Source organism: Cupressus sempervirens, chromosome 7 (assembly GCF_028749045.1).
Source record: "Cupressus sempervirens isolate cs-2001-9-10 chromosome 7, ASM2874904v1, whole genome shotgun sequence".
Lineage (NCBI taxonomy): Eukaryota > Viridiplantae > Streptophyta > Pinopsida > Cupressales > Cupressaceae > Cupressus > Cupressus sempervirens.
Window position 1 is genome coordinate 830,276,807 of NC_143124.1, and position 20,987 is coordinate 830,297,793.

The window sequence follows — 20,987 nt, forward strand, 5'->3', positions numbered from 1 at the left end:
TCAGAATAATCCCATGCAAAAACATCATTAAATTCTTGAAATAATTCAATAAAAGATTGTTTTTCTTGCTGTGAATTTATCTTACCAACCTTTAGTCTTTTTCCTTCAAAAACTTCCAGCTCTTCATAGTGTTCCTCCTTGACTGGTAAATTGGTTTTATCCTTCTTTACCTGATCATCCAGATTAAAGATAGTTTCTAGAGTAACCAAACCTTTTGGTAACTTGTTTTTTTTCAATTGTATAACCTGATCACCATATTACTAATTGAGTCTATCTTGATTAGAAATTGAAAACACATCCTCTTGCAATAAGAAATTCAATATCTGCTCATTTGAATAAAAAACCTGCCAATTTACGTTATTATCTGGTATCGAAGGTCTAACTACTACCTTCACATGATGCTGTTCATTCTCTTTAGTGATATTCTGAACAGTATTGAACTGTGCACCTACTATTGCAAGTCTATCAAAAAATTGATTTTTGGCTCTAGGTATGGATATTATATTAAAAGCATCAAAGTCTTCGATAATATCCCATACCTTGTTTTTATACAACTTTAGGGTATCATTTTTTTGATAGAAATTAGACTTCTAACCTGGTTTACAATCAGCTTGTTGTCCCCAAAAACCTGTAAGCACGCTATTTTCCTTTTTCTCGCCCATTCCAGGACTTGAATCAGACCATCATACTCAACAACATTGTTAGAACTAACAAACGAAAACCAAAAGGCAACAAAATACTTATCATCATGTGGTGATACTATCAAAACTCAGAAATCCCAAATCTGGTCAAGGATACAAATCAGATTAACGAACAACAAAATCAGGTATGGAAGATGTATTTTGATGGTTCACGATGTAAGAATGGTGCTGGTTGAGGTGTGATGTTGTATCACCTCATGATGATAAGTATTTTGCTGCTTTTTGGTTTTCATTTGCCTATTCTAACAATGTTGTTGAGTATAAAGGTCTGATTCAAGGTTTGGAATGGGCGAAAAAGAGGAAAATAACATGCTTACAGGATTTTGGGGACAACAAGCTAATTCTAAACTAGGTTAGGAGTCTGATTTCTATAAAAAATGATTCTCTAAAGCTGTATAAAAATAGGGTATGAGATATTATCGAAGAATTTGATGCTTTTAATATAATATCCATACCTAGAGCAAAAAATCAGTTTGTTGATAAACTTGCAACAGTAGGTGCATAGTTCAATATTGTCGAGAATATTACTAAAGAGAATGAACAACATCATTTGAAGGTAGTAGTTAGACCTTCGATACCAAATAATAATGTAAATTGGCAGGTTTTTGATTCAGATGAGCAAATATTGAATTTCTTATTGCAAGAGGATGTGTTTTCAGTTTCCAATCAGGATAGACAGTTTCTAATAAGGATAGACTCAATCAACAGTATGGTGATCAGGTTATACAACTGAAAACAAACAAGTTACCAAAAGGTTTGGTTATTCTAGAAACTATCTTTAATTTGGATGATCAAGTAAAGAAGGATAAAACTAGTTTACTAGTCAAGGAGGAACAATATGGAGAGTTGGAAATTTTTGAAAGAAAAAAGACTAAAGGTTGGTAAGATAAACTCACAACAAGAGAAACAGTCTTTTATTGAATTATTTCAAGATTTTTTTGATGTTTTTGCATGGGATTATTCTAATCTAAAAGCTTTTGACCTTAAGTTGACCCAACATACTATAGAGCTTGAGCCTAATGCTAAACCCATAAGACAAAAGTAGAGACCTGCGAATCCTAAGCTGGAACTTGCATGCTAAAAGAATTGACCAAGCTAGGGATGCCTATCTTTTAGTAAAGCCCTATTCAAGTCCCTAAAATCAACGCACAAGCGTATTTCTCCATTTTTCTTCCTTACAGGAACAAGATTAGAAACCCAAGTAGTATGTTTAATGGGAAAAACAATCCCTTACCCTCCATGGAGAAAATGTTATAGTATGTTTCATATTCTAAAAGGTTTTCTCTACTAGATGGATATTCAAGTTACAATTAGATTTTGGTGAAGAATAAAGATCAGTTCAAAATGACATTCACTACAAAATGAGGAACTATGGCTTAAAGGAGAATGCTTTTTAGATTATCTAATTCTGGAGCTATGTTTCAGAAAGCTATAGATATGGCTTTTGGAAACCTAACGTATAAAATTGTAGTGGTATATTTAGATAATATTACTGTTTTCAGCAAGGAGGCTACTGACCACATTGTTCACCGTAGGCAAGTGTTGGAAAGATATAGAGAATTTGGTATTTCCCTCAATCCTCAAAATTTTGTATTTGTTGTTCAAGAAGGAAGGTTTCTCTGATATATTGTTTCAGAACATGGCACCACTATAGATCTAGAAAGAGTGCAGGCAATTTTAGAGTTACCATTGCTTAGCCATAAAAAAGGAGCTACAAAGTTTTAGTGGTAGGATCAATTTTATAAGGCATTTAATACCTGATATTGCAAATCTATTGAAGCCTCTAACAACAATGTTAAAGAAAAATATTGTTTTTAGTTAGACCAAAGAAGGGAGGCATTGTTTTGAAGCAATCAAAGAGGCTTTATCTGCTGCCCCTGCTTTGGTTAATCCGGATTTTACCAAGGATTTTATTTTATATGCTTATGGTGGGATTGACACCATTTCTGCAATGCTGGTACAAAAGACTGTTGGAGGATTCGAGCAACTTGTCGCATTTCTTAGCAAAGGTTTGGAAGATTACGAACAAAAGTACAACTTTGTTGAAAAACATGTTCTTGCTGTTATTAAAAGTCTGAAAAAGTTTAAACACTTGGTTTCTAATAGCAAGATTCATTTAATGGTAGCCCACCCAAGTGTGAGAATTTTTATTAAGCAGAGATTTAAATGAAAAATGAGTAAGCTGGATAACTCATGTCATGGAATATGATGTTGACATTCATATCACAAAACTTGTCAAAGGTAAGAGTTTGTGTGAACAATTGGCTGATGACACCGTTTAGAAGATAAAAAACAACCAAAATTTTCTATTGGTTAATAATGAACAGGCTGGAAATGATCAATCAACATGATGGTTGACTGAAATGACTCATTATTTGTGAATAGGGGAGTGCCCTTTGAGGTTGGATAGAGTGAAACATAGGTATTTCAGACTTTAGTCTATTCCTTATGTTTTGGTTGATGATTTTTTGTTTAGAAAAGACCATAGTGGCATGTTATTGCGTTGTATAAACGCTGATCAGACCAACAAGATTTTGGAATAGTTACATGATGAAGGGGGTCATGTTTCCCCAAAGACCCCAAAGCCAACAACCTATAAAATATTAAGGGCAAGATTTTATTGGCCTGATCTATTCAAAGATGCCCATACTTGGGCAAGGAAATGTCAAAAATGTGCTTTATTCGCCAGCAAGGAAAGGCTAGCAGCTTTACCTTTGCAACCAATCTTGGTAGATCAGCCATTTATGAAATGGGGAATTAATTTTGTGGGCCCCGAATCCAAGTTCCAGTGTAGGTCATAAATGGATTCTAACAGCTGCTCATTATTTTACACGTTGGACTGAAGCAATGGTGCTAAGAGAGACTAATGAATCAGCCGTACTTAACTTTTATGATGATCTTATAACAAGGTTTGAGATTCTTGATTCAATCATTTCTGATAATGCTTTAGCTTTTATGGGAGCTAGAGTGATCGAATGAGCATTAAAGAAGGCTATTTATCTCAATACATCATCAAATTATTACCCTCAAGGTAATGGTTTAGTGGAAAACACGAATAAGAATATGTTAAGGATCATTAAAAGCACACTGGAGGAGAACAAATGTGATTGGCATTCAAAGTTAAAATTTGCCTTATGGCTGGATAGGATTACCCCTAAACGAATCATTGGAACATCTCCTTATGTTTTGGTATATGGGAAAAAGGCTAAACTGCCTATTATTACTGAGTTTCCTTCCCTACAGCTTGCAGATCAGCTGGTATTATTTGAAGAACAAGATCCTCTCAAGCTAAGGTATGATAAATTGCTGGAGTTAGAGGAAGAAAGAAGTAAAGCATTGCGGAAAATGTAATATCAGCAGTTACAAATGAAGAAGACATTTGATAAAAAGGACACGGATCGTTGATTTAAGGAAGGAGATATGGTGTTGAAGTGGGATATCCTCAAAACAAGACCAGGGCAGCATGGTAAATTTGATCATTTTGGGCAAGCTCTTTTCAGATAATCGAATGCAAAGAACACAATGTGTTTGAGCTTGCTACTATTGAAGGAGATGTTCTACCAATCCCTGTGAATGGGATAAACTTCAAGGCTTGCTTTGAGGTATGATCTATCTTTTATTTTTTTTCTAGGATTAGGTTTCATGCTTTTAATAAATGCATTTGCATATTAGTATAAGTTTTTCCTAAATGTTGTCGCAATGCATGATAGTTAGTTTTCTATCCTAGGGTAGTTTCCTGTTTTTGTTAAGTTTTTTAGTTTTGTCAAGTTGCTGGTTCAGGTTGTTTAAGTTTCATTTCATACCTACCATCCTCATTCCTCTACATATTAATGCACGAGTTGAATGCATGCACCTAATCAACACACATATGCATATGTATACATCTAGTGTCAACCATTTCATGTCATACTATCAATTTCATACTCCCATACATGGCTGTCAACTCTAGCCATATGTGTATACATATGTCTACTAATCACCTACATCCATCCAATTCATCCATTCATACATACATGTTTAAAATGGATAACTATGAAAATTTCAACTTTTAAAGTGGATACTTAGGTTTGATCATGCATGTCAACCAGTCCAATAAGAGTTTTAGGTGTCATTAGGTTCATTCGCATACATCTCAAACCCAACCAACAACTTTAGAAGTCGTGTTAGGTTTGGTCTAGGTCCAAGGAATGCATAAAGTTCAAACTCTCATGCGCAATGGATATCAAAGGCAACTAGTCAAGTGTCTAGGAGGTAGATAATCAGCAAAGGTCGCCAAAAATGATACTCAATTTTAACACATGTTAAAATTCAGTTCTGGAAAATCAAATGGAGTAAAACGTACATGTTTATCACTTTTAAGTTATACTCAGAATTGCAAAAAGAATCACTTTTCATTCTTATTGAAATGATAGATAATGTCTTTGTATTATTCACCATGATTGTACAATTGATATTTACAAGCGTAAAATAACGATGCTGAAAGTGAATTTCTCTCACACATTTGACAGTGAGAGTAGTCCCTATCTACTGATATATACTCTTACTCTACTAAAATAAATAACATGAAAGAAGTTTAAAGAGAGGAAAGGTCATGGGCACCAGTCATTGCCTGTAATGGCTGGTCGAGTTGCATTCATTAGCAGAGAAAGGAAACAATCATGATAAATGCTTTATTATTAACATATTTGTTTCCTATGCAGCGGGATCATAATAGATTGAATTATTTGTGTATGGCTGATTCATATTAGAAAAGAAAAAGCATTAAAGGGACAAGTCATTTTGATTTGAAACCTTTTTTTTTAATATTAGAAAAAGTCAAACATTAAAGGGACAAGTCAAATAGGCTTGAAACCTTTTGTTTCAAATAGAGAAATAGAGCTGAAAGCAAATACAAGCGTGGTAAATGAGAGACTGAAGATCAGAGTATCAAAGTGCAACGATGAAAGATTCTCACAAGGGTGTCGTCGATAGATATTGTGTAGCCGATGGGTTGACGTTGTTGGTAGATATCGTGTAGCCGACGGGTTGATGTCGTCAGTAATTGTTATGTAGTCGACGGGCCCCTTCGGGAAGGTTCTTCAGAATGGTATATGTACAACTTTGTATCATCATTGTAAGCATTATGTAATCTCTTCGGCATATATGCGAATAATAAAAGGAATACTGCTATGTTATATGTTATTGTCTATTGTTTGTATGCATTAAACTATTTATCCCATATGGTAAACATTTGGTGCCGTTGCCCAATGGACCTGGAATAAAGGCAGAGGAATCAAGACTAATGCTGAATCAACTTAACAAGGATAGAAATAAGATAAAGAAAAAAGATGGAATACGCACTGCACAAGAAATTTTAATTTTGGCACAACAGGCCGAGTGCAGACGGAGGTTTCAATAGATTGCCGCGGACACCGAAGCACCGAGGAATTGTTGGAAGAGACTCGACAGCGGTTGAGTTTGGTGGAAGAAACAAGAGAGAAATTTCTTAACCTATATATGTTGAGGGAAGAGAATTCAGACGGAAGGGAATTAACTCGTATGGCTTGAAGTGCGGAGGGAACATGAGCATGGAGTGAACTCTTCGTCCGCGATACACTTTCGGAAGGAACAACTTCGCTTGAGGAAAACCCTTTTTCACCAAGTAACACGGCTATTGGAAATAAGATGACTGTTCGAAGTAGCGCGGGTGTTCAGAACAACGTGGGTGTGCAGAACAACACGGTTTTGCAGAACAGTGTGGGTGTGCAAAACAATTCGGGTACACAAGTACCTCCAACTCGAATAGTAATGGTTGGACCAAAGGAAAAATTGCCAAATTTTGATGGTGATGAAATGGCCGATCTAATTAGACACTATAAGACATGTGAAACAATTTGGATGGCGAATGGCATAACCGACACAGATGAACGGGTCCGACAATTTCCAGCAACCCTAAGGGGTGTAGCAATTGATTGGTTTGTTGACGTGGATCCGCAAAAATTAACTTCCTGGGCAATAGTTAAAAAGGAGTTTATCACTGAATTTCAATTACTGCGAGACAACAATGAGATCGTAGTAGAAATATACACCACAAAGCAAGGGAACAATGAAACAGTCCATGTATATGTCAGGAAACTAAAAGAATTAATAAATAAAATGGAAAGTAAGCCGGCAGATGGGCTGAAAAAGTGATGGTTTATTGAAGGACTACGCCCGAAGTTAAGGAAGAAAATGAAGATTGTGCTACCATCATCATACATGGAAGCATACAATCGGGCGATGGACTTAGAGAGTGAATAGAAAACAAAAAAGAAGAAGAAAAGTAGCCCATTTGACTCAGATGACACGTTTTTGGAAGAAGATAGCAGTGCGGACGAAAAAGGCAGCAAGAAGGTCTGAGCTCTCTAGAAGGATATGATCAGAATGATGAAGGAATTTAAAAATATGTAGAAAGAGACGAAGGAAAACGAGCTATGGTGCACGAAATGTAAGATAGAAGGTCACATGAAGGGATCCTGTCCAAAGAACCAGTTCTGTGAGATCTGCCAAATTATGGGACATTCCACAAAAGAATGCCCCTTCAATATGAAAACGAGAGGACCTCAATAAGTGCTCCTGACATAGGAGGCTTCTGCATCAGGAGGGAGTGGAAACACCAGCAATGATAGTGCCACTTCGGGTGGTTATAGAAATAATAGAAGAGGCAAAACAACAATACCAACAATAATAATGAGGGTCAACCGAATTCAATATGATGCAAACGGTTGCTCGGTAGTTCAATGCTGAGCATGCAATTTGTGGGGCCACTTCGTACGAAACTGTAATACACCAAAGTTGTTATGCAGATGGTGCAGTCTTAGAGATCATGAAGATGCCAAGTGCCCAAAATCAGGAGTCAATTTGATCACCATTGGGACGGACGAAGAGGAGGTTTTAGCAATCACACGAAAATAAGAAAAACTCTACCTTGACTAGACGGGAGAAAAGAAGAGATTGGAAGAAGCACGGGTGAAAATTGAGAAAGCAATGCAGGTAGAGAAATCACAATTGAAGAACACTACCAGTACCTCAATGTCGAACTGCGCGGAACAAAACATCATATGATAGATATTACAAATTGAAATACCGGTTAAGTTCAACAATCTGCTGCTCACAATGCCTCAACTTTGATCGACACTTACAAACATCACTCTAGTTGCTAAACCATTGGGAGAACATGGAAGGGAAAAGGAAAGCAAAGCAAGTACAACGGATCCAATGCTGCTAGCCTTCACATCTAAATGGCATTCGGCGGTCGTAGAGATGGGTACATTAAGAATGGTCCTCTTAGACACAATTGTGGATGAAGGTTCAGGGGTAAACGTTCTACTAGAAGATACCTGGAAGAAGTTGGGACAGCCGACGTTGTGGCCACCTACATTCCAGTTGCTCATGGTAGACCAGCACAGGATCAAATTGTTGAGAACTTTGATGGTGCAACTGTTAACTATTGGAACGCAACCATTTTAATTGGATTTCGTGGTCATCCTATTGAAAAGAGAAGGATATGACGCTATTCTGGGACAAAATTGGTTAGTGCAAGCAAAAGTAAAATATGATTAGAAACGAAATACCCTATCAATAGACCACGGAGGCAGAAGATTCATAATTGACTTGCACACACAATTGGTAGGTGAGGAGGCAGTGTCGTTAGACTCAAAAGGTGAAGGCGAGAGTGACGATGAAGGAAAGAAGAGAATGGAACCAGATGAAGGAGTATTGAGATTAGGAGGATTGAATGAGGACGACTTAGCTTCTGTGAATGGCCTTTTCCATTGGGAGATGGAGGATTACAAACTCTTTCCAAGCTATAATGTGTTAAGGGTCAATGAAAAGGGAGAGCGAAATGAATGTCCAAAGGAATACAGAGAAGTGGAAGAAACAAAGGTGATTACTGTTGAAGCTAAAGGCAGCAAAAGGAAAGATTCCACCGTCCGGTACACAGTGAATGGACTATGTGGAAAGAAAAAGTTACATCGCACCATGAAATTAGTAGAAAGGTGCCAACAACAAGGAAATAAACTAGATGAACGATGACTGCAGGCACAATGGGCCACGAAAGTTACACAAAATAGGTGGAAGATATGGCAGGAGAAGCGTTTGAGATTAAATAAGTTTCAACCGGGACAGCTAGTGTTGAAGTATGATGGACGGAACGAAATCAAACCAGGCAAGTTTAAAGTCAAATGGGTCGGGCCATACCAAATCTGGGAAGTAGGTGATAACGGAGTAATAAAGTTATGGACATTGGAGGGACAGGAAATTTCGAAAACGGTGAACGGTTCCAAGTTGAAAATGTATCATGCGTGACCTATTCTATCATCAGCGAATAGCGAGGAGCAATAAAATTAAAAAAAAGAAAAAGAAAAAAAAAAGAAAAAAGAAGAAAAAAAGAAGAGAAATGTATTCCGTGGACACATGTTTTGCGGATGTGGGGTGTCCTGCAGACAAGTGGCCATGGATATGTGTCTCGTAGGAGTTTGTGTTCCACAGTAGAGAGTTCCGTAGGTATTTTTGCGTGTGGATTTTTCCATTTCCGCGAACATGGCTACCTTCACCTTTTGCATGATCTTCTGTGGCGAACTTCTATTACCTCTGCGGACTCCCTTTTTCTCCACCGGCATCACTGTCTCTTCCGTGGACGTGACCACTCTTTTCCTCTGCAGGTAATTCCTATCTTCCACAAGTTGCTACTTCTTGACCTCTGTGGCTTCAACATTCCGAGGGCAGTATTACTCTTCTGCAGCTAAGCATTACTTTTTCACAAGAATCTTTTTGGCTTTTCACCAATTGTCTTTCAGCTGTGTTTGAATCTCGAGAAGGGAGGAAACCCTAGCGTGGATATTGCAGGAGTTGGGAAGGGGAGAGATATTCCATAGGGGAAGAGATGCGTGGCAAGAAATTGCTGATATAGAGAAGGGTAAGAAGAGGTTAAAAAAAAAAGTCGACAAATCAAAACAATTGACAATGGAAAATGTATGGTACCGGAGGGACAAACATAAATAGGTAGTGAAGAAAATATAAGTGGTTGCGAGAAAGAGTGTGGGATTGGAAGAAAATCGCAAAAATGGTGTGTTCCATGGACTTTTGTGTGGGTTTGAGAGTGCTAATTTGGTCTTGGCAGCAGGGGTGCTGCCCTAGGACCTCGAGGGGGCGCTGCCTCTCGACCCCACTAGGGGGGATGCACCCTAGACCCCTTGTCGCTTCAGTTATTAGTCGTGGGAAGTGTGACTAGTTGATGAGAACTGGAGCTACTGCAGGCATAGTGTGCCAGAGGTGGAAAGATCAACGGAGCAAGCCTTTCGAGAGGGGTGATATGCTTTGAGGCACTTGGAGTAGGTGTTGGATGTGAAGTTGTCTTGGTGGATGCATAGAGGGCTCGAGAGGAGCTGATCATTCAGTTGAAGGCAGTACAATGACACTTGGCTAAGTATACCCAGGAGTTGGAAGTAGAGAAAGCGACACGAGTGGCTATCAAGGTTAGCTTGACTAAGGAGACAGTATTGTGTTAGCAGAGGTTACAGATGCAACATGTTTTGGAGACCAGTTTGGTGCAGGCATGAGACGAATGTGGAAGTGGTGTGATAGAAAGAGATCTATCTTGTTGTAGTTAGTTAATGTACTTTGTTTTGTTAATCTGTCTTGGATATTTTGTAATTGTCGTCCGGAGATGACTATTTTCTGTTGGGGGGATGATGTCATTGGTAGATATTGTGTAGTCGATGGCTTGACATCATCGGTAGATATTGTGTAGTTGACAGGTTGACATCGTCGGTAGATATTGTGTAGTCAACGGGTTGATGTCGTTGATAATTCTTATGTAGCTGATGGGCCCCTTCAAGAAGGTTCTTTGGAATGGTATATGTACAACTTTGGATCATCATTGTAAGCATTATGTAATCTCTTCGGCATATATGCGAATAATAAAAGGAATACTGCTGTGTTATATGTTCTTGTCTATTGTGTATATGCATTAAACTATTTACCACATATGGTAAACAAAGGGTGACATGGAAAATAGAAGTGTATGAAATCAAGCAATGTATCGTGCAGATTAGCATTAGAACTATCAAAAGGTAAAATCAAGCAATGTATCGTGCAGATTAGCATCAGAAAAATCAGAAGGTATTCCAGTGATTTCATGGTGCATCTTTCAAAAGATAAACATAGAGTGAACATTGTGATGTGAGATAAAATAAAATAGCTGATTGTATAGTGAAAAGAATGGAAGTTCTGGATATCATCAGTAACAAAGTACCACATGAATTCAAACATGTACAACATGAAGTTAAAGGTGCTCAACTCTTAGATTTCATAGCAAACTTATTAGAAGAGGGATATGTTAAACCATATAGATCTGCTGTTATATTTCAGAATCTCTACATTTCCTTAAATATAACAAGTATAGAAAGTTTCAGATTTTTCGACAATAAAGGAAGGAGCACAAAGGAGTTACAACCTGCTGAAACTCTCGAATTTCTACAAAAAATTGCATATAGAAGCATAAGACTAAAAACAAATTTCCAGAAAAAGATCATGTTTTACATGAATGTCTCAGATTTTCAAATACCCTGAGATACTAGTATGCATGAACATCTTTCAAAAGAAACTGAGTAAGGTAGATTTCTTCTTTCATGTCAAAACTGTAAGAGGTTTATTACTCAACAAGGGCAGTATAATGGCAAAATAAATTCTCAAACATCAAGAGCATACAATGCTATAAAAGCAAATACACAGTTTGGTTTTTGATCTTAGAACAAAGAAGAGAAAAATAGGTGTGATTTTCTATTGAGAAAGATAATGTTCTTACCTTGTATAGCATGCTTCCAACAACTATGAGATTTCAAGACAAACATTCATGGCAGGTTTAGCCCCAAGAAAACCATCATAAACAACCATCAAAAGTGCAGAGAAGAAAGAAAGCATCTCTCTAGTCACGGCAAGGCGTTTCTAGGTGCCAGTAAGAAAAAAAGACATAGCCATGAATTCCTCATGTCATAGCACAACAACTCCAACAAACGGCCACAAGATTTTAAAGAAAAACAAAATCCTCCAAGTGGTGGTTGTATAACAGTAGAAAATATGCAAAGCACTCAGCCAAGACAAGAAGAAAGACCAGCAACGCTCATGACAAAGAGGAGAGCCATGAAGTATCTAATAGAATCTCCAGACCCAACAAGCCATAGCTAATGTTGGCAAAATAACAACGATATCCTCCAGCATGGTGGCTGCAACGACATTAAAAACAATCATAAGGAAGCAGTCACGACAAACGTCATGGAAATGAAGCAGAGCCACGGCATGGAAATAAAGCAGAGCATGCCAAGTAGACAGAGAAGAGAGAGACAAAAGACAACATTATGCAATGCCCAACCACAACAGATAAACATCTAGCTATAATAGACATCATAGTAGGAGACAACAGTCATGATTTGCTAAAAACCAAGGCCGAAAGTGCAAAAAACTTCCAAAAAACCTTCATGATGGTGCGATTGGGGTTTCCACAGACCCTATGCTTACTTATTTCGTCTATCATCGACCAAATGAAAGAGATAATGCGTTGGAGTATTATCTTTATTTTTGCCTTTCATTTGAATTCAATGCAATAAGATTTTTGGGTCTACAAAGTGCTATATTAGGAGAGAAATAAAGTGTTAGTTAAAGTAATAGTATAGAACTTAATTCTTGAAGCCTATATTATTATTTTAGTTAATAGTTTATTATTATCGCATTTTTTTAAAAGTTGATAAGTTATAAATCAACTATTAAATAATAATAATTTTACAGGCAATTAAATTATAATAAATAAATAAAAGGGGTTTTTGCATTTCAAAATAAAAGTTCGAGTCATTGGTCAACTTAGAGATGAAGGATAGGTGAGTTAAAATGCCAAATTTGAAGGGATATGTATTAGTTACTATTTTTAGATTCTCACATTTGCCTCATGATTTTGGAGTCAATTATGTAGTGATTTTTGGCATTTATACAGTCTTCTTGGACTTGTCTGCATGTGTAGTTGATTAAGGCACAGTTTGGAGTGCACGTGACATGTTTTTGGAGCTTTTAGGCTTTTTGTGTAAGCAATTTTCTCTAATTTTTGATCCTCACTTTCTGATTTTGTGGAAGGTGTTGTTGTTTCGTTGTTGTTAGATACCCCTCTTTGTTATAGAGAAGGGGTTCAAATTTTGAGAAGGGAGAGGTGCACATGTGATGGTTTTGTCCTTGACATATTTTTCTCAAATTTTTTGAGCTATTATGTAGATATATTGTTAGTTGGGCCTCTGATTGCAATACAGTTTTCATTGGATTCAACTTTTGGAGTAAAAGATCTGGTTGTATGCTTTGTGGTGATCGATGTTATCTAGTTGGTTTTTATTTATGAACCTTTTAGGTAATGTCTTGTTTTGCATCTTCCATGTCTAATATCTGTTATTCATAGGTTTTGAGTTGTGTTTCTTTGGTGATATATTGGATTGTGATTTATTTAATTTCGTATATTCATCTTTTAGTCTTCTCTTAAATTATATATGCGGATTAACAATTCCTTCAAGGCGTGTTTTTGTGATTATCAGTTGAAAGTGTTCATTGTGTTACAAGTACAATAGTGATTTGTGTTATTATTTCTAGTGTATCACTGTAGTTTTGATCATTTAGGTTTTCCATTTTTCAAGTTTACATCTTTACCTTTTTCTATATAAATTTCACGTCTTCATTATCATAGGTGAGATATCAGATATATCAGATAGGAACCGGCCTAGAATCGGGAGGTTTAATTAGGTCATAGGTTACCCACAACCTCTAATTGATCCAATGTTTCTCCAAAATTGCTGAGGGTTTCAGGACTTAAAGCATTAGGGTGCAGATTTTGGATAACATTGGTAATCATGTAATATTGAATGATCTGAATCATATCATTGTTGATGATCCTTGAAGAATTTGTTTAGTCTCTTTTTATCCAATTAGATGACCTTCCTTCCTATTCAAATCTCAGTCATCTCAAGGACACATACGGCCTTGTCATCATTGTGATTGCAAACTGTGATCATCTGTTAGTTTTGATTGATTTCCTTAGGTCTTATGTTTTGTCCATCCCTTTCTCTACCTAACCCCCCTTCCCTTTCTTTTCGCTGCAATTGTTACATGTATATATATTATTCTCTTTCATCGAAGGGTTTCAACTCAAAGACATGTCTACTTTGGATATTACACTGCTCCATAACTAATCGGTTGTTAATTGTAATCGCCGCCCATGACCATTAGTTCTTGACAATGGATTATTACTATTGGTTGACTATGATTCTTTATTAATTGGTGCCCATATAAATTCTTAGTCATTTGCACAGTATCCTTTTTTCTCCATTACTTCCGCTGGCAAGAATATCAATCATTATGTAAGAGGTGCTGAGTGGTCAATATTTGAATAATATAGAATTTATTAGTTTTTGTCTTTACACATCAATGTCTATATGTTAGTAGTGATTGGTATTTGGAGAAATATTCTTTTGGATCACTAATTGTTGATCTGCACTCACGTCAGAGTCTGATCACATTAGTTGTAGTCACTGCGGCTAATTGCTTTTGGCACCCCTTTCAATATAGTCCATTGGTATTTGTTATTAATTGAAATAGGTATTACTTGTATTATTATTTAATATATATGAACATTATTTATTTTAACGTATATTATTTACTCATTGTATATTTTTTATTATACTATTATATTAATAATGTTTTTTTTGATAGGTAATGGGCTGAAGCCTAGAGATTATTTTAATTATTTGTTGTTATTTTTAAAATTAATTATTAGTATATGTTAAGTTTGAGTAGATTTGAACCCAAGACCTCCTCGACGAGAGGCTCACAATTTACCATTTTATTGGAGGCTCTTGCCTATATTAATAATGTTATATTATTTTAGGCAAGAGCCTACAACACAACGACAACTTGTGAGCTTCTCATCGGGGAGGTCTTGGGTTCAGAACTACTCAAGCTTAATGCATAATAATAGTTAATCTTCACAAATAATAATAAGTAAATGATAAATAATCAAGGCTTCGGCCGATTACCTATCAAAAAAAAAATAAAAAATATTATTTTTATTTGTTTATTTATTTATTCTAATTTTATTATTATCATTTAAGCCTAGTTTAAATAGGGGACATCACATAGTCTCACTTAAAAGAGTTTGTAGAAAGCATATTGTTGTCCCAAAAACAAATCTGTTCTATCATGGCCTACTATTTTAGGCACAACCCCATGTTTTTCTTACTAACCCTCATTAAAGTAAAAATTTAAAAATTCATTGTGGTTTAATAGTTTACTTTAATTTAATATGAACTAACCCTATACCAAAAATTCTCAGTTTGCCTTTGCTCAATGTTTTTTGTCTCTTTGTGTAAAATGGGTTTTACATACATATAAAATCGTGGGTTATGAATACTTGTGGGTTTTTCAAGTGTGCTGTCACCATAATTTTAGGCATTAGAGGAGTATGGCTTAGGGGTGAAGGTTAGTTAGGCCCAAGACAATGAGTAAAATTTTATGGTCTTAAAATGGGAGTATAACTTAGTATTCTTGTAACATAGAGGCCAAGCTGTCAATGCTTTCTTTCTGTTGTATTTGAATGTAAATGTGATGCTAAAATTGTTTTCACTTTTCACCTACTTTGGCTTAACTATAAATATAGTGTATGATTTTAATTAGAGTGTATTTCATTGCCTAATATGATTTTGATTATTAATCAGGTCTCTTCCGTTGTTGGACCGTCTATCAGCTTTGCCTCTATTTAAGGCTCTCATAGAATATGATGTGGTAAGATGTTTTTGTTATCTAATATTTTGCATTCTTAATATGGGTTTTCTTTGGTTTTTAGACATTTCTTGCACTTATTAAATTTATTATTCCAAAGATCAATTGCCAAATTTTTGAATATTGTTCAAGAGGTTATGATGTTATATCATTATCCAATATGATGTATAGAAGAGTTGATATCGAGATCATTTACATTACTCAATGTCATGTTGTTGATTGATGCATTCCTGAAATGGTATCCAGGATGAAAAAGCTTACATGTCATATGACTTCATGACTGCAAGACAACTTTTTCGCGAGGGGGGCATTTCATCTCGACTTTATACTGACTTCTTGGAACCATTCCTTCTTGTTACTTTATTTGCTTCTCCAGAAAAGCTTTCAGGTATGTCAAAAATAACCTTGGAAGTTACTGACACACTTGAGGGAAGGGTTGTAGAGAGTAGTTTACATCTCTTGTTTCACCGCGTTTTAGTGTGCATTGTAATCAGGCACAATTTTCTTTTCTTTTTGACAGCTGCTGCAGCTTTAGGAACTTTATACTATTATGCTTTAGCCCACCAACAGGATTTTGATGTTTGCTGGTGCAAGGGGCCCGTGGCTGAGCTCATATTCATTCCATGGATTCAAGAAATAGAACAATTAGGCGGATCCATTTTTCAGGGAATGTATGCACAGGATGTAGTATCATGTGATGATTCAGACAGAATCAAATCTGTTATAGCAGGTATTTTGACGGTCCTTTATACAGCATCCATTGCATAAATGCTATATACATTGAGGGACAACACATGGAAAAATGGCTATATAGAATCATTTCTTATTATATTTACAAGACTCTAGAGTTTTTATTCTTTATTCATTATCCAATTTCAAAATGTATCATCTCTCTTGAGTCTCTGACTATGTGTATGTAGCATTTGTTAAAGCGGCTATAGTTATGACCACAAGTTATATATTAGATGGAAAAGGACAAATATATTTCAATAGTTTCCTATACATTGAAGACTTTTTTCTGAATTTTGAGAGAAGAGATTCCAATAGTAAATAGACATATATTAACACACCAAAAAACATAAACCATTTGGTTTGAGTTGCTTTCATTCAACTGAACTGGTTTTCATTTTTGGCTTGTTCCTTATCCTCTTACACGTGTCCCCTAAGGAGGACCCATTAGCTGCAACACGGAAGTTAGGTTGTTACCGATGAATTTACCATTTAACTCACCACTCGGGGGCCTGTCATCTGGCTTAACACCACACAAGTAGGAAGCTTGTTTCGGCTGCTAGATTTTGAATTAACCTAGGGGACCATTTAGGTGTTGGTGCAATATCAAGTACAGTAAAAGAATTAAATTTAATGAGGTAGTAGAGTTTGTCTATAAATAGGCAAGCTTTGTGGTCATTTTGAGAGGTTTGGAACCTCAATGCTTACATACCAAATGTATGAGCTTACCTCGTAGGGGAAATCCTCACCTGCCTTTAGCAATGGAGTCTTCTTTAGGTTGGTTCACCCTAAGCTAGCCTCATTTTTGAGATAGTTTGCCTGTACCGCATAATATTTTTTTGTAGCCTTGCCTGAAGCTCTTTCTATTTCGGCCTCTTGATAGCTTCCTTCTTGTCTGCTTACTTTTGGTCCTAGGTTGGTTATTCTCAGCCTATTTACAGTAGCATTAACATTTGTAGTTGTAGGGAAAGTCTTGAATTAACATTTCAGCCATTGATCCTCTAGGATTCTTGTAGTTTTCTTGGCTTAAGGTTGAGACAGCCCAAGCTAGTGACATAATGACATTTGTTTTGGTCCTGAATGATGAAGATCAGTGCGATATGGGTTATATCTCAGTTACTTAGAGTTAATGTTGTGTTTGCTGATGAATACTTGGTGTGCTTGAGAAAGAAAGAAATAAAATATAGTTATGTCCACAATTGACCATTTTTGGTCAATGAGACTGGAAAGGACATTCCATAAAAAGTGAATTCTTTGTTTGAATGCATGTGTTTGATAAACTAATTTAGTTAGGCAGATGAGCTACTTGGTTATATCGGGTTGGATATTATTTATGATTTCCAGTGTCTTGATTGCTTAGATTTGAAACTCATTTTATATTTGGATTTTCGATTAACCATTGTTTTTTATTATATAAGTAAGGTAAGTACTCTGTTCCCTGTACAAACCAGCAGATTAATAACAACCTCAGAAACAGCTACCAGCATAGTTTGGCTGTTCAAACAAAACACAAGAACACCCAGCCTTATACAATCACAAAACACCCAAAACAGCTAAACAAAGTAGCACTACACCATATAGTCTTTAAACAAAAGGAACACCTACCGACTAACCTATCAGAGTTAGAAATTACCAGGCTCTTGCCTCAGAAGAGTAAACTATTGGCATTGAGCTATTGCCATTGATATTTCAAAATCACCAAAGGTTCTAAATTTCTAATCCATAAGTCTGCTTGCCAGGTTGGATGATCATTTTCTTCCTTGGGCACCATCACTTTTGTTTGCAATGCTTCAGAAGATTTTAGGTGGTGCAATGTTGAGTGAGTTGATCTTTATGTCTAGAAACTTTAGATGGTTGATATCCTTTTCATAGAGGGATATGTCAAAAGTCATTGGACATAGAGTTGTTCACCTCTACCCTTAGTTGGGGTAAATTAAAGCACCAAGATGAGCGTACCTTGATTGAAGGTGTCAGTAGAGGGATAAAGTCAGTCATTCGAGGTAAATAGGTTAATGCCACATGGTTTCAGTCATTTTGGAATGTAGTGAGTAAAGGGCTCTTCCGAAAGCTCTTACCCTGGAGTTTTTTTGAGAAAGTCATCATTCTTTTTTATCATGTAGAAATGTTTCAAGGACATCAAGTATTGCATTTAATTCTGCCAAGGATAGCAGATCTATGGAGAAATTTTTAAATCTCAATCACTTTTCCTTTTACTTTGGTACTCTATTAGGATATTTCTTGGTAATAAATATGTAAATAAACAAAATTGGTCACCTCTACCCTTAGTTGGGATAAATTAAAGCACCAAGATGAGTGTGCCTTGATTGAAGGTGTCAGTAGAGGGATAAGGTTAGTCATTCGAGGTGAATAGGTTAATGCCACATGGTTTCAGTCATTTTGGGATCTAGTGAGTAAAGGGCTCCTCTGAAAGCTCTTACCTTGGATTTTTTTTGAGAAAGTCATCATTCTTTTTTATCAGGTAGAAATGTTTCAAGGACATCAAGTATTGCCTTTAATTCTGCCGAGGATAGCAGATCTATGGAGAATTTTTAAAATCTGAATCACTTTTCCTTTAACTTTGGTACTCTATTAGGATATTTCTTGGTAATAAATATGTAAATAAACAAAATATGAGACCACTTAAAAGGGATGGTCAGAATATTAGTTTAACTTATGATGATTTGCAAGAGAATTTCTTTTCTTTGTTGGTAGTCATAATTAGGTAGGGGCACATCCTTTGTCCTAATTAAGTTGGCCTAAGGAACTAATTACACGTATACATGAGATTATTAAGCATGGCACAAGTGTCTAACCTTATTATATTTAGAGACATGAATCTTGGGGGCATAACATGCTTATCCCCTCCTCTTAAAAAAATAACTATTCTCAATGCTTAGCAACTCTGGATGATTCTATTTGAATTGTTCATTTTCCCATTTTGCTCTTTTAGTCGGCAGAATATCCCATTTAATTAGGAATTTAAAAATGGCATGGTCTCACAACTGGTCCCCTCATTCTCTATGAGTGCATCAAATTTCAAACTAAGCTTCCTTTCTTTGTCTAGCTCAAGCAAATTTGATTGGATTGGAATCTTGTTACCTTATAGCTATATTTAGGCAAGAGACATGAATAAAGGAGAATCTTGGAAGAGGTTGGAAGTTCCAATTTGTAATGTTCCATTGTTTGTTGCACATCCAAGAGTTGGATTGCCCATATATAGGCCTGGAGATTGCCAAACTCCACTTCCCAACAGTGCTTTTGCCAAGTCTCAGAAATTGTATGATGTTGCTTGGTTAGGCCGTACGATGTATAATAGGTGGAGAATGTAGAGGCCATACGATATGTAGAGGACCGTAGGGTGATGAAGGTGACTGTACGGTGATGGTCTTGGAGGCCGTACGATGATTGACTTGAGGCTGTAAAGTCGGTATGGGTGTCCGTATGGTAATGTGTTGGGTAGTACGGTGATTGTGGAATGATTGTACGGTCAAGGATGGAAGTAGAAACGGTGCCAAAGAAAGGCCAAATACCCTCTTGCCAATACATAGAACAAACTCAGATGTTAATGTATCCCGAACACATATTCCAGAAATTATATGACTTGTAAACAACAATGATGCTCCGATTTGCCAGATCCTAGCCAAGAAATACAGACAGGATAGGGTGAGGGCTGAATCCCACCAAAACTGGGAGAACCAAGTTGGGAAGGTCTTTCACTTCCGAAATGGCAAACAATACTGAACTTCAACAGGAATTCATAGTACAAAGAAAATAATCCAAATTGCATACCAACTACTACCTACATGCCGTGCTTAAATACCCTTCAGAGGAACTTCTCGAGGGTTTACAAATATAGCCGACGACCAAACCTATGGAAATAATCAAATAAAAATGGGTCCGAGATATACTAAATCAATCAGCCAAAAAACAAAGATTTGATTAATTATTTTATGACAGGAACATTACAGTCCTTCCGTCCTAAAATTTGCTTGTCCTAAAGCAAATGCAATGCCAGATGCTACAGAATGTGTTCACCTTCCCAAGTTGCGTCATCCAATGGCAAGTGTTTCTAGCGTAACAAGTATTCCCTCAGGGTACGTCTCCATAGAGTCTTCTCACATGCATCGATGATCTCGGTTGGTTCCAATACGCACTTCCCTTCATTGAGTGGTGGAAGATCTGTAGTTATTGCAATGTTCTGCCCCATGACTTTCTTGAGGCAGGAAACATGGAAGATGTTATGGATGCGGCTCCCTTCTGGAAGTTCTAGTTCATAGGCAACTTCACTGATGTGATGAGCTATAGGATAAGGACTATAAAAACGTGGCTTCAATTTTTCTTTCCCTTTTACCTTCAACGAGGATTGCCTGTATGGTTGGAGTCTGAGATGGACCAAGTCTCCTACTTCGAAACTTCTCTTGATCCGGTGTCTGTCAGCGTACATTTTTTGTTGATTTTGCGCCCTTTGTAAGTTCTCCTTCAAGAATCTCAGGATTTCTTGTCCTTCTTGAAGCCAATCTCTTGCTCTTGGTGCGTGGCTATCACCCAACACCATATCGATAAATGAAAGGGGTTCATACCCGTATAGTGCTTTGAAGGGTGCCATCCCAATGGACGTGTGATAAGTGGTATTGTAACAGTATTCCCCCATATGCATCCATTTGACCCATGCTCCTTGTTGTGCCAAAACGTAGTTCCAAAGGTAGCCTTCTAGCCATTTGTTCACAATTT

General features: G+C 36.6%; 1 protein-coding gene across 2 annotated transcripts in view; it reads left to right on the forward strand.

The window, feature by feature from the left end:
- Positions 1-20,987, forward strand: part of LOC149549953 (uncharacterized) — a 288,427-nt gene that overhangs the window by 35,436 nt on the left and 232,004 nt on the right. For both annotated transcript variants that reach the window (XM_089794991.1, XM_089794992.1), the window contains 3 exons: positions 15,464-15,530; positions 15,774-15,915; positions 16,048-16,257. In XM_089794991.1, the coding sequence (XP_089651117.1) occupies positions 15,464-15,530; positions 15,774-15,915; positions 16,048-16,257 (419 nt within the window). The remainder of the gene's footprint in view (positions 1-15,463; positions 15,531-15,773; positions 15,916-16,047; positions 16,258-20,987) is intronic.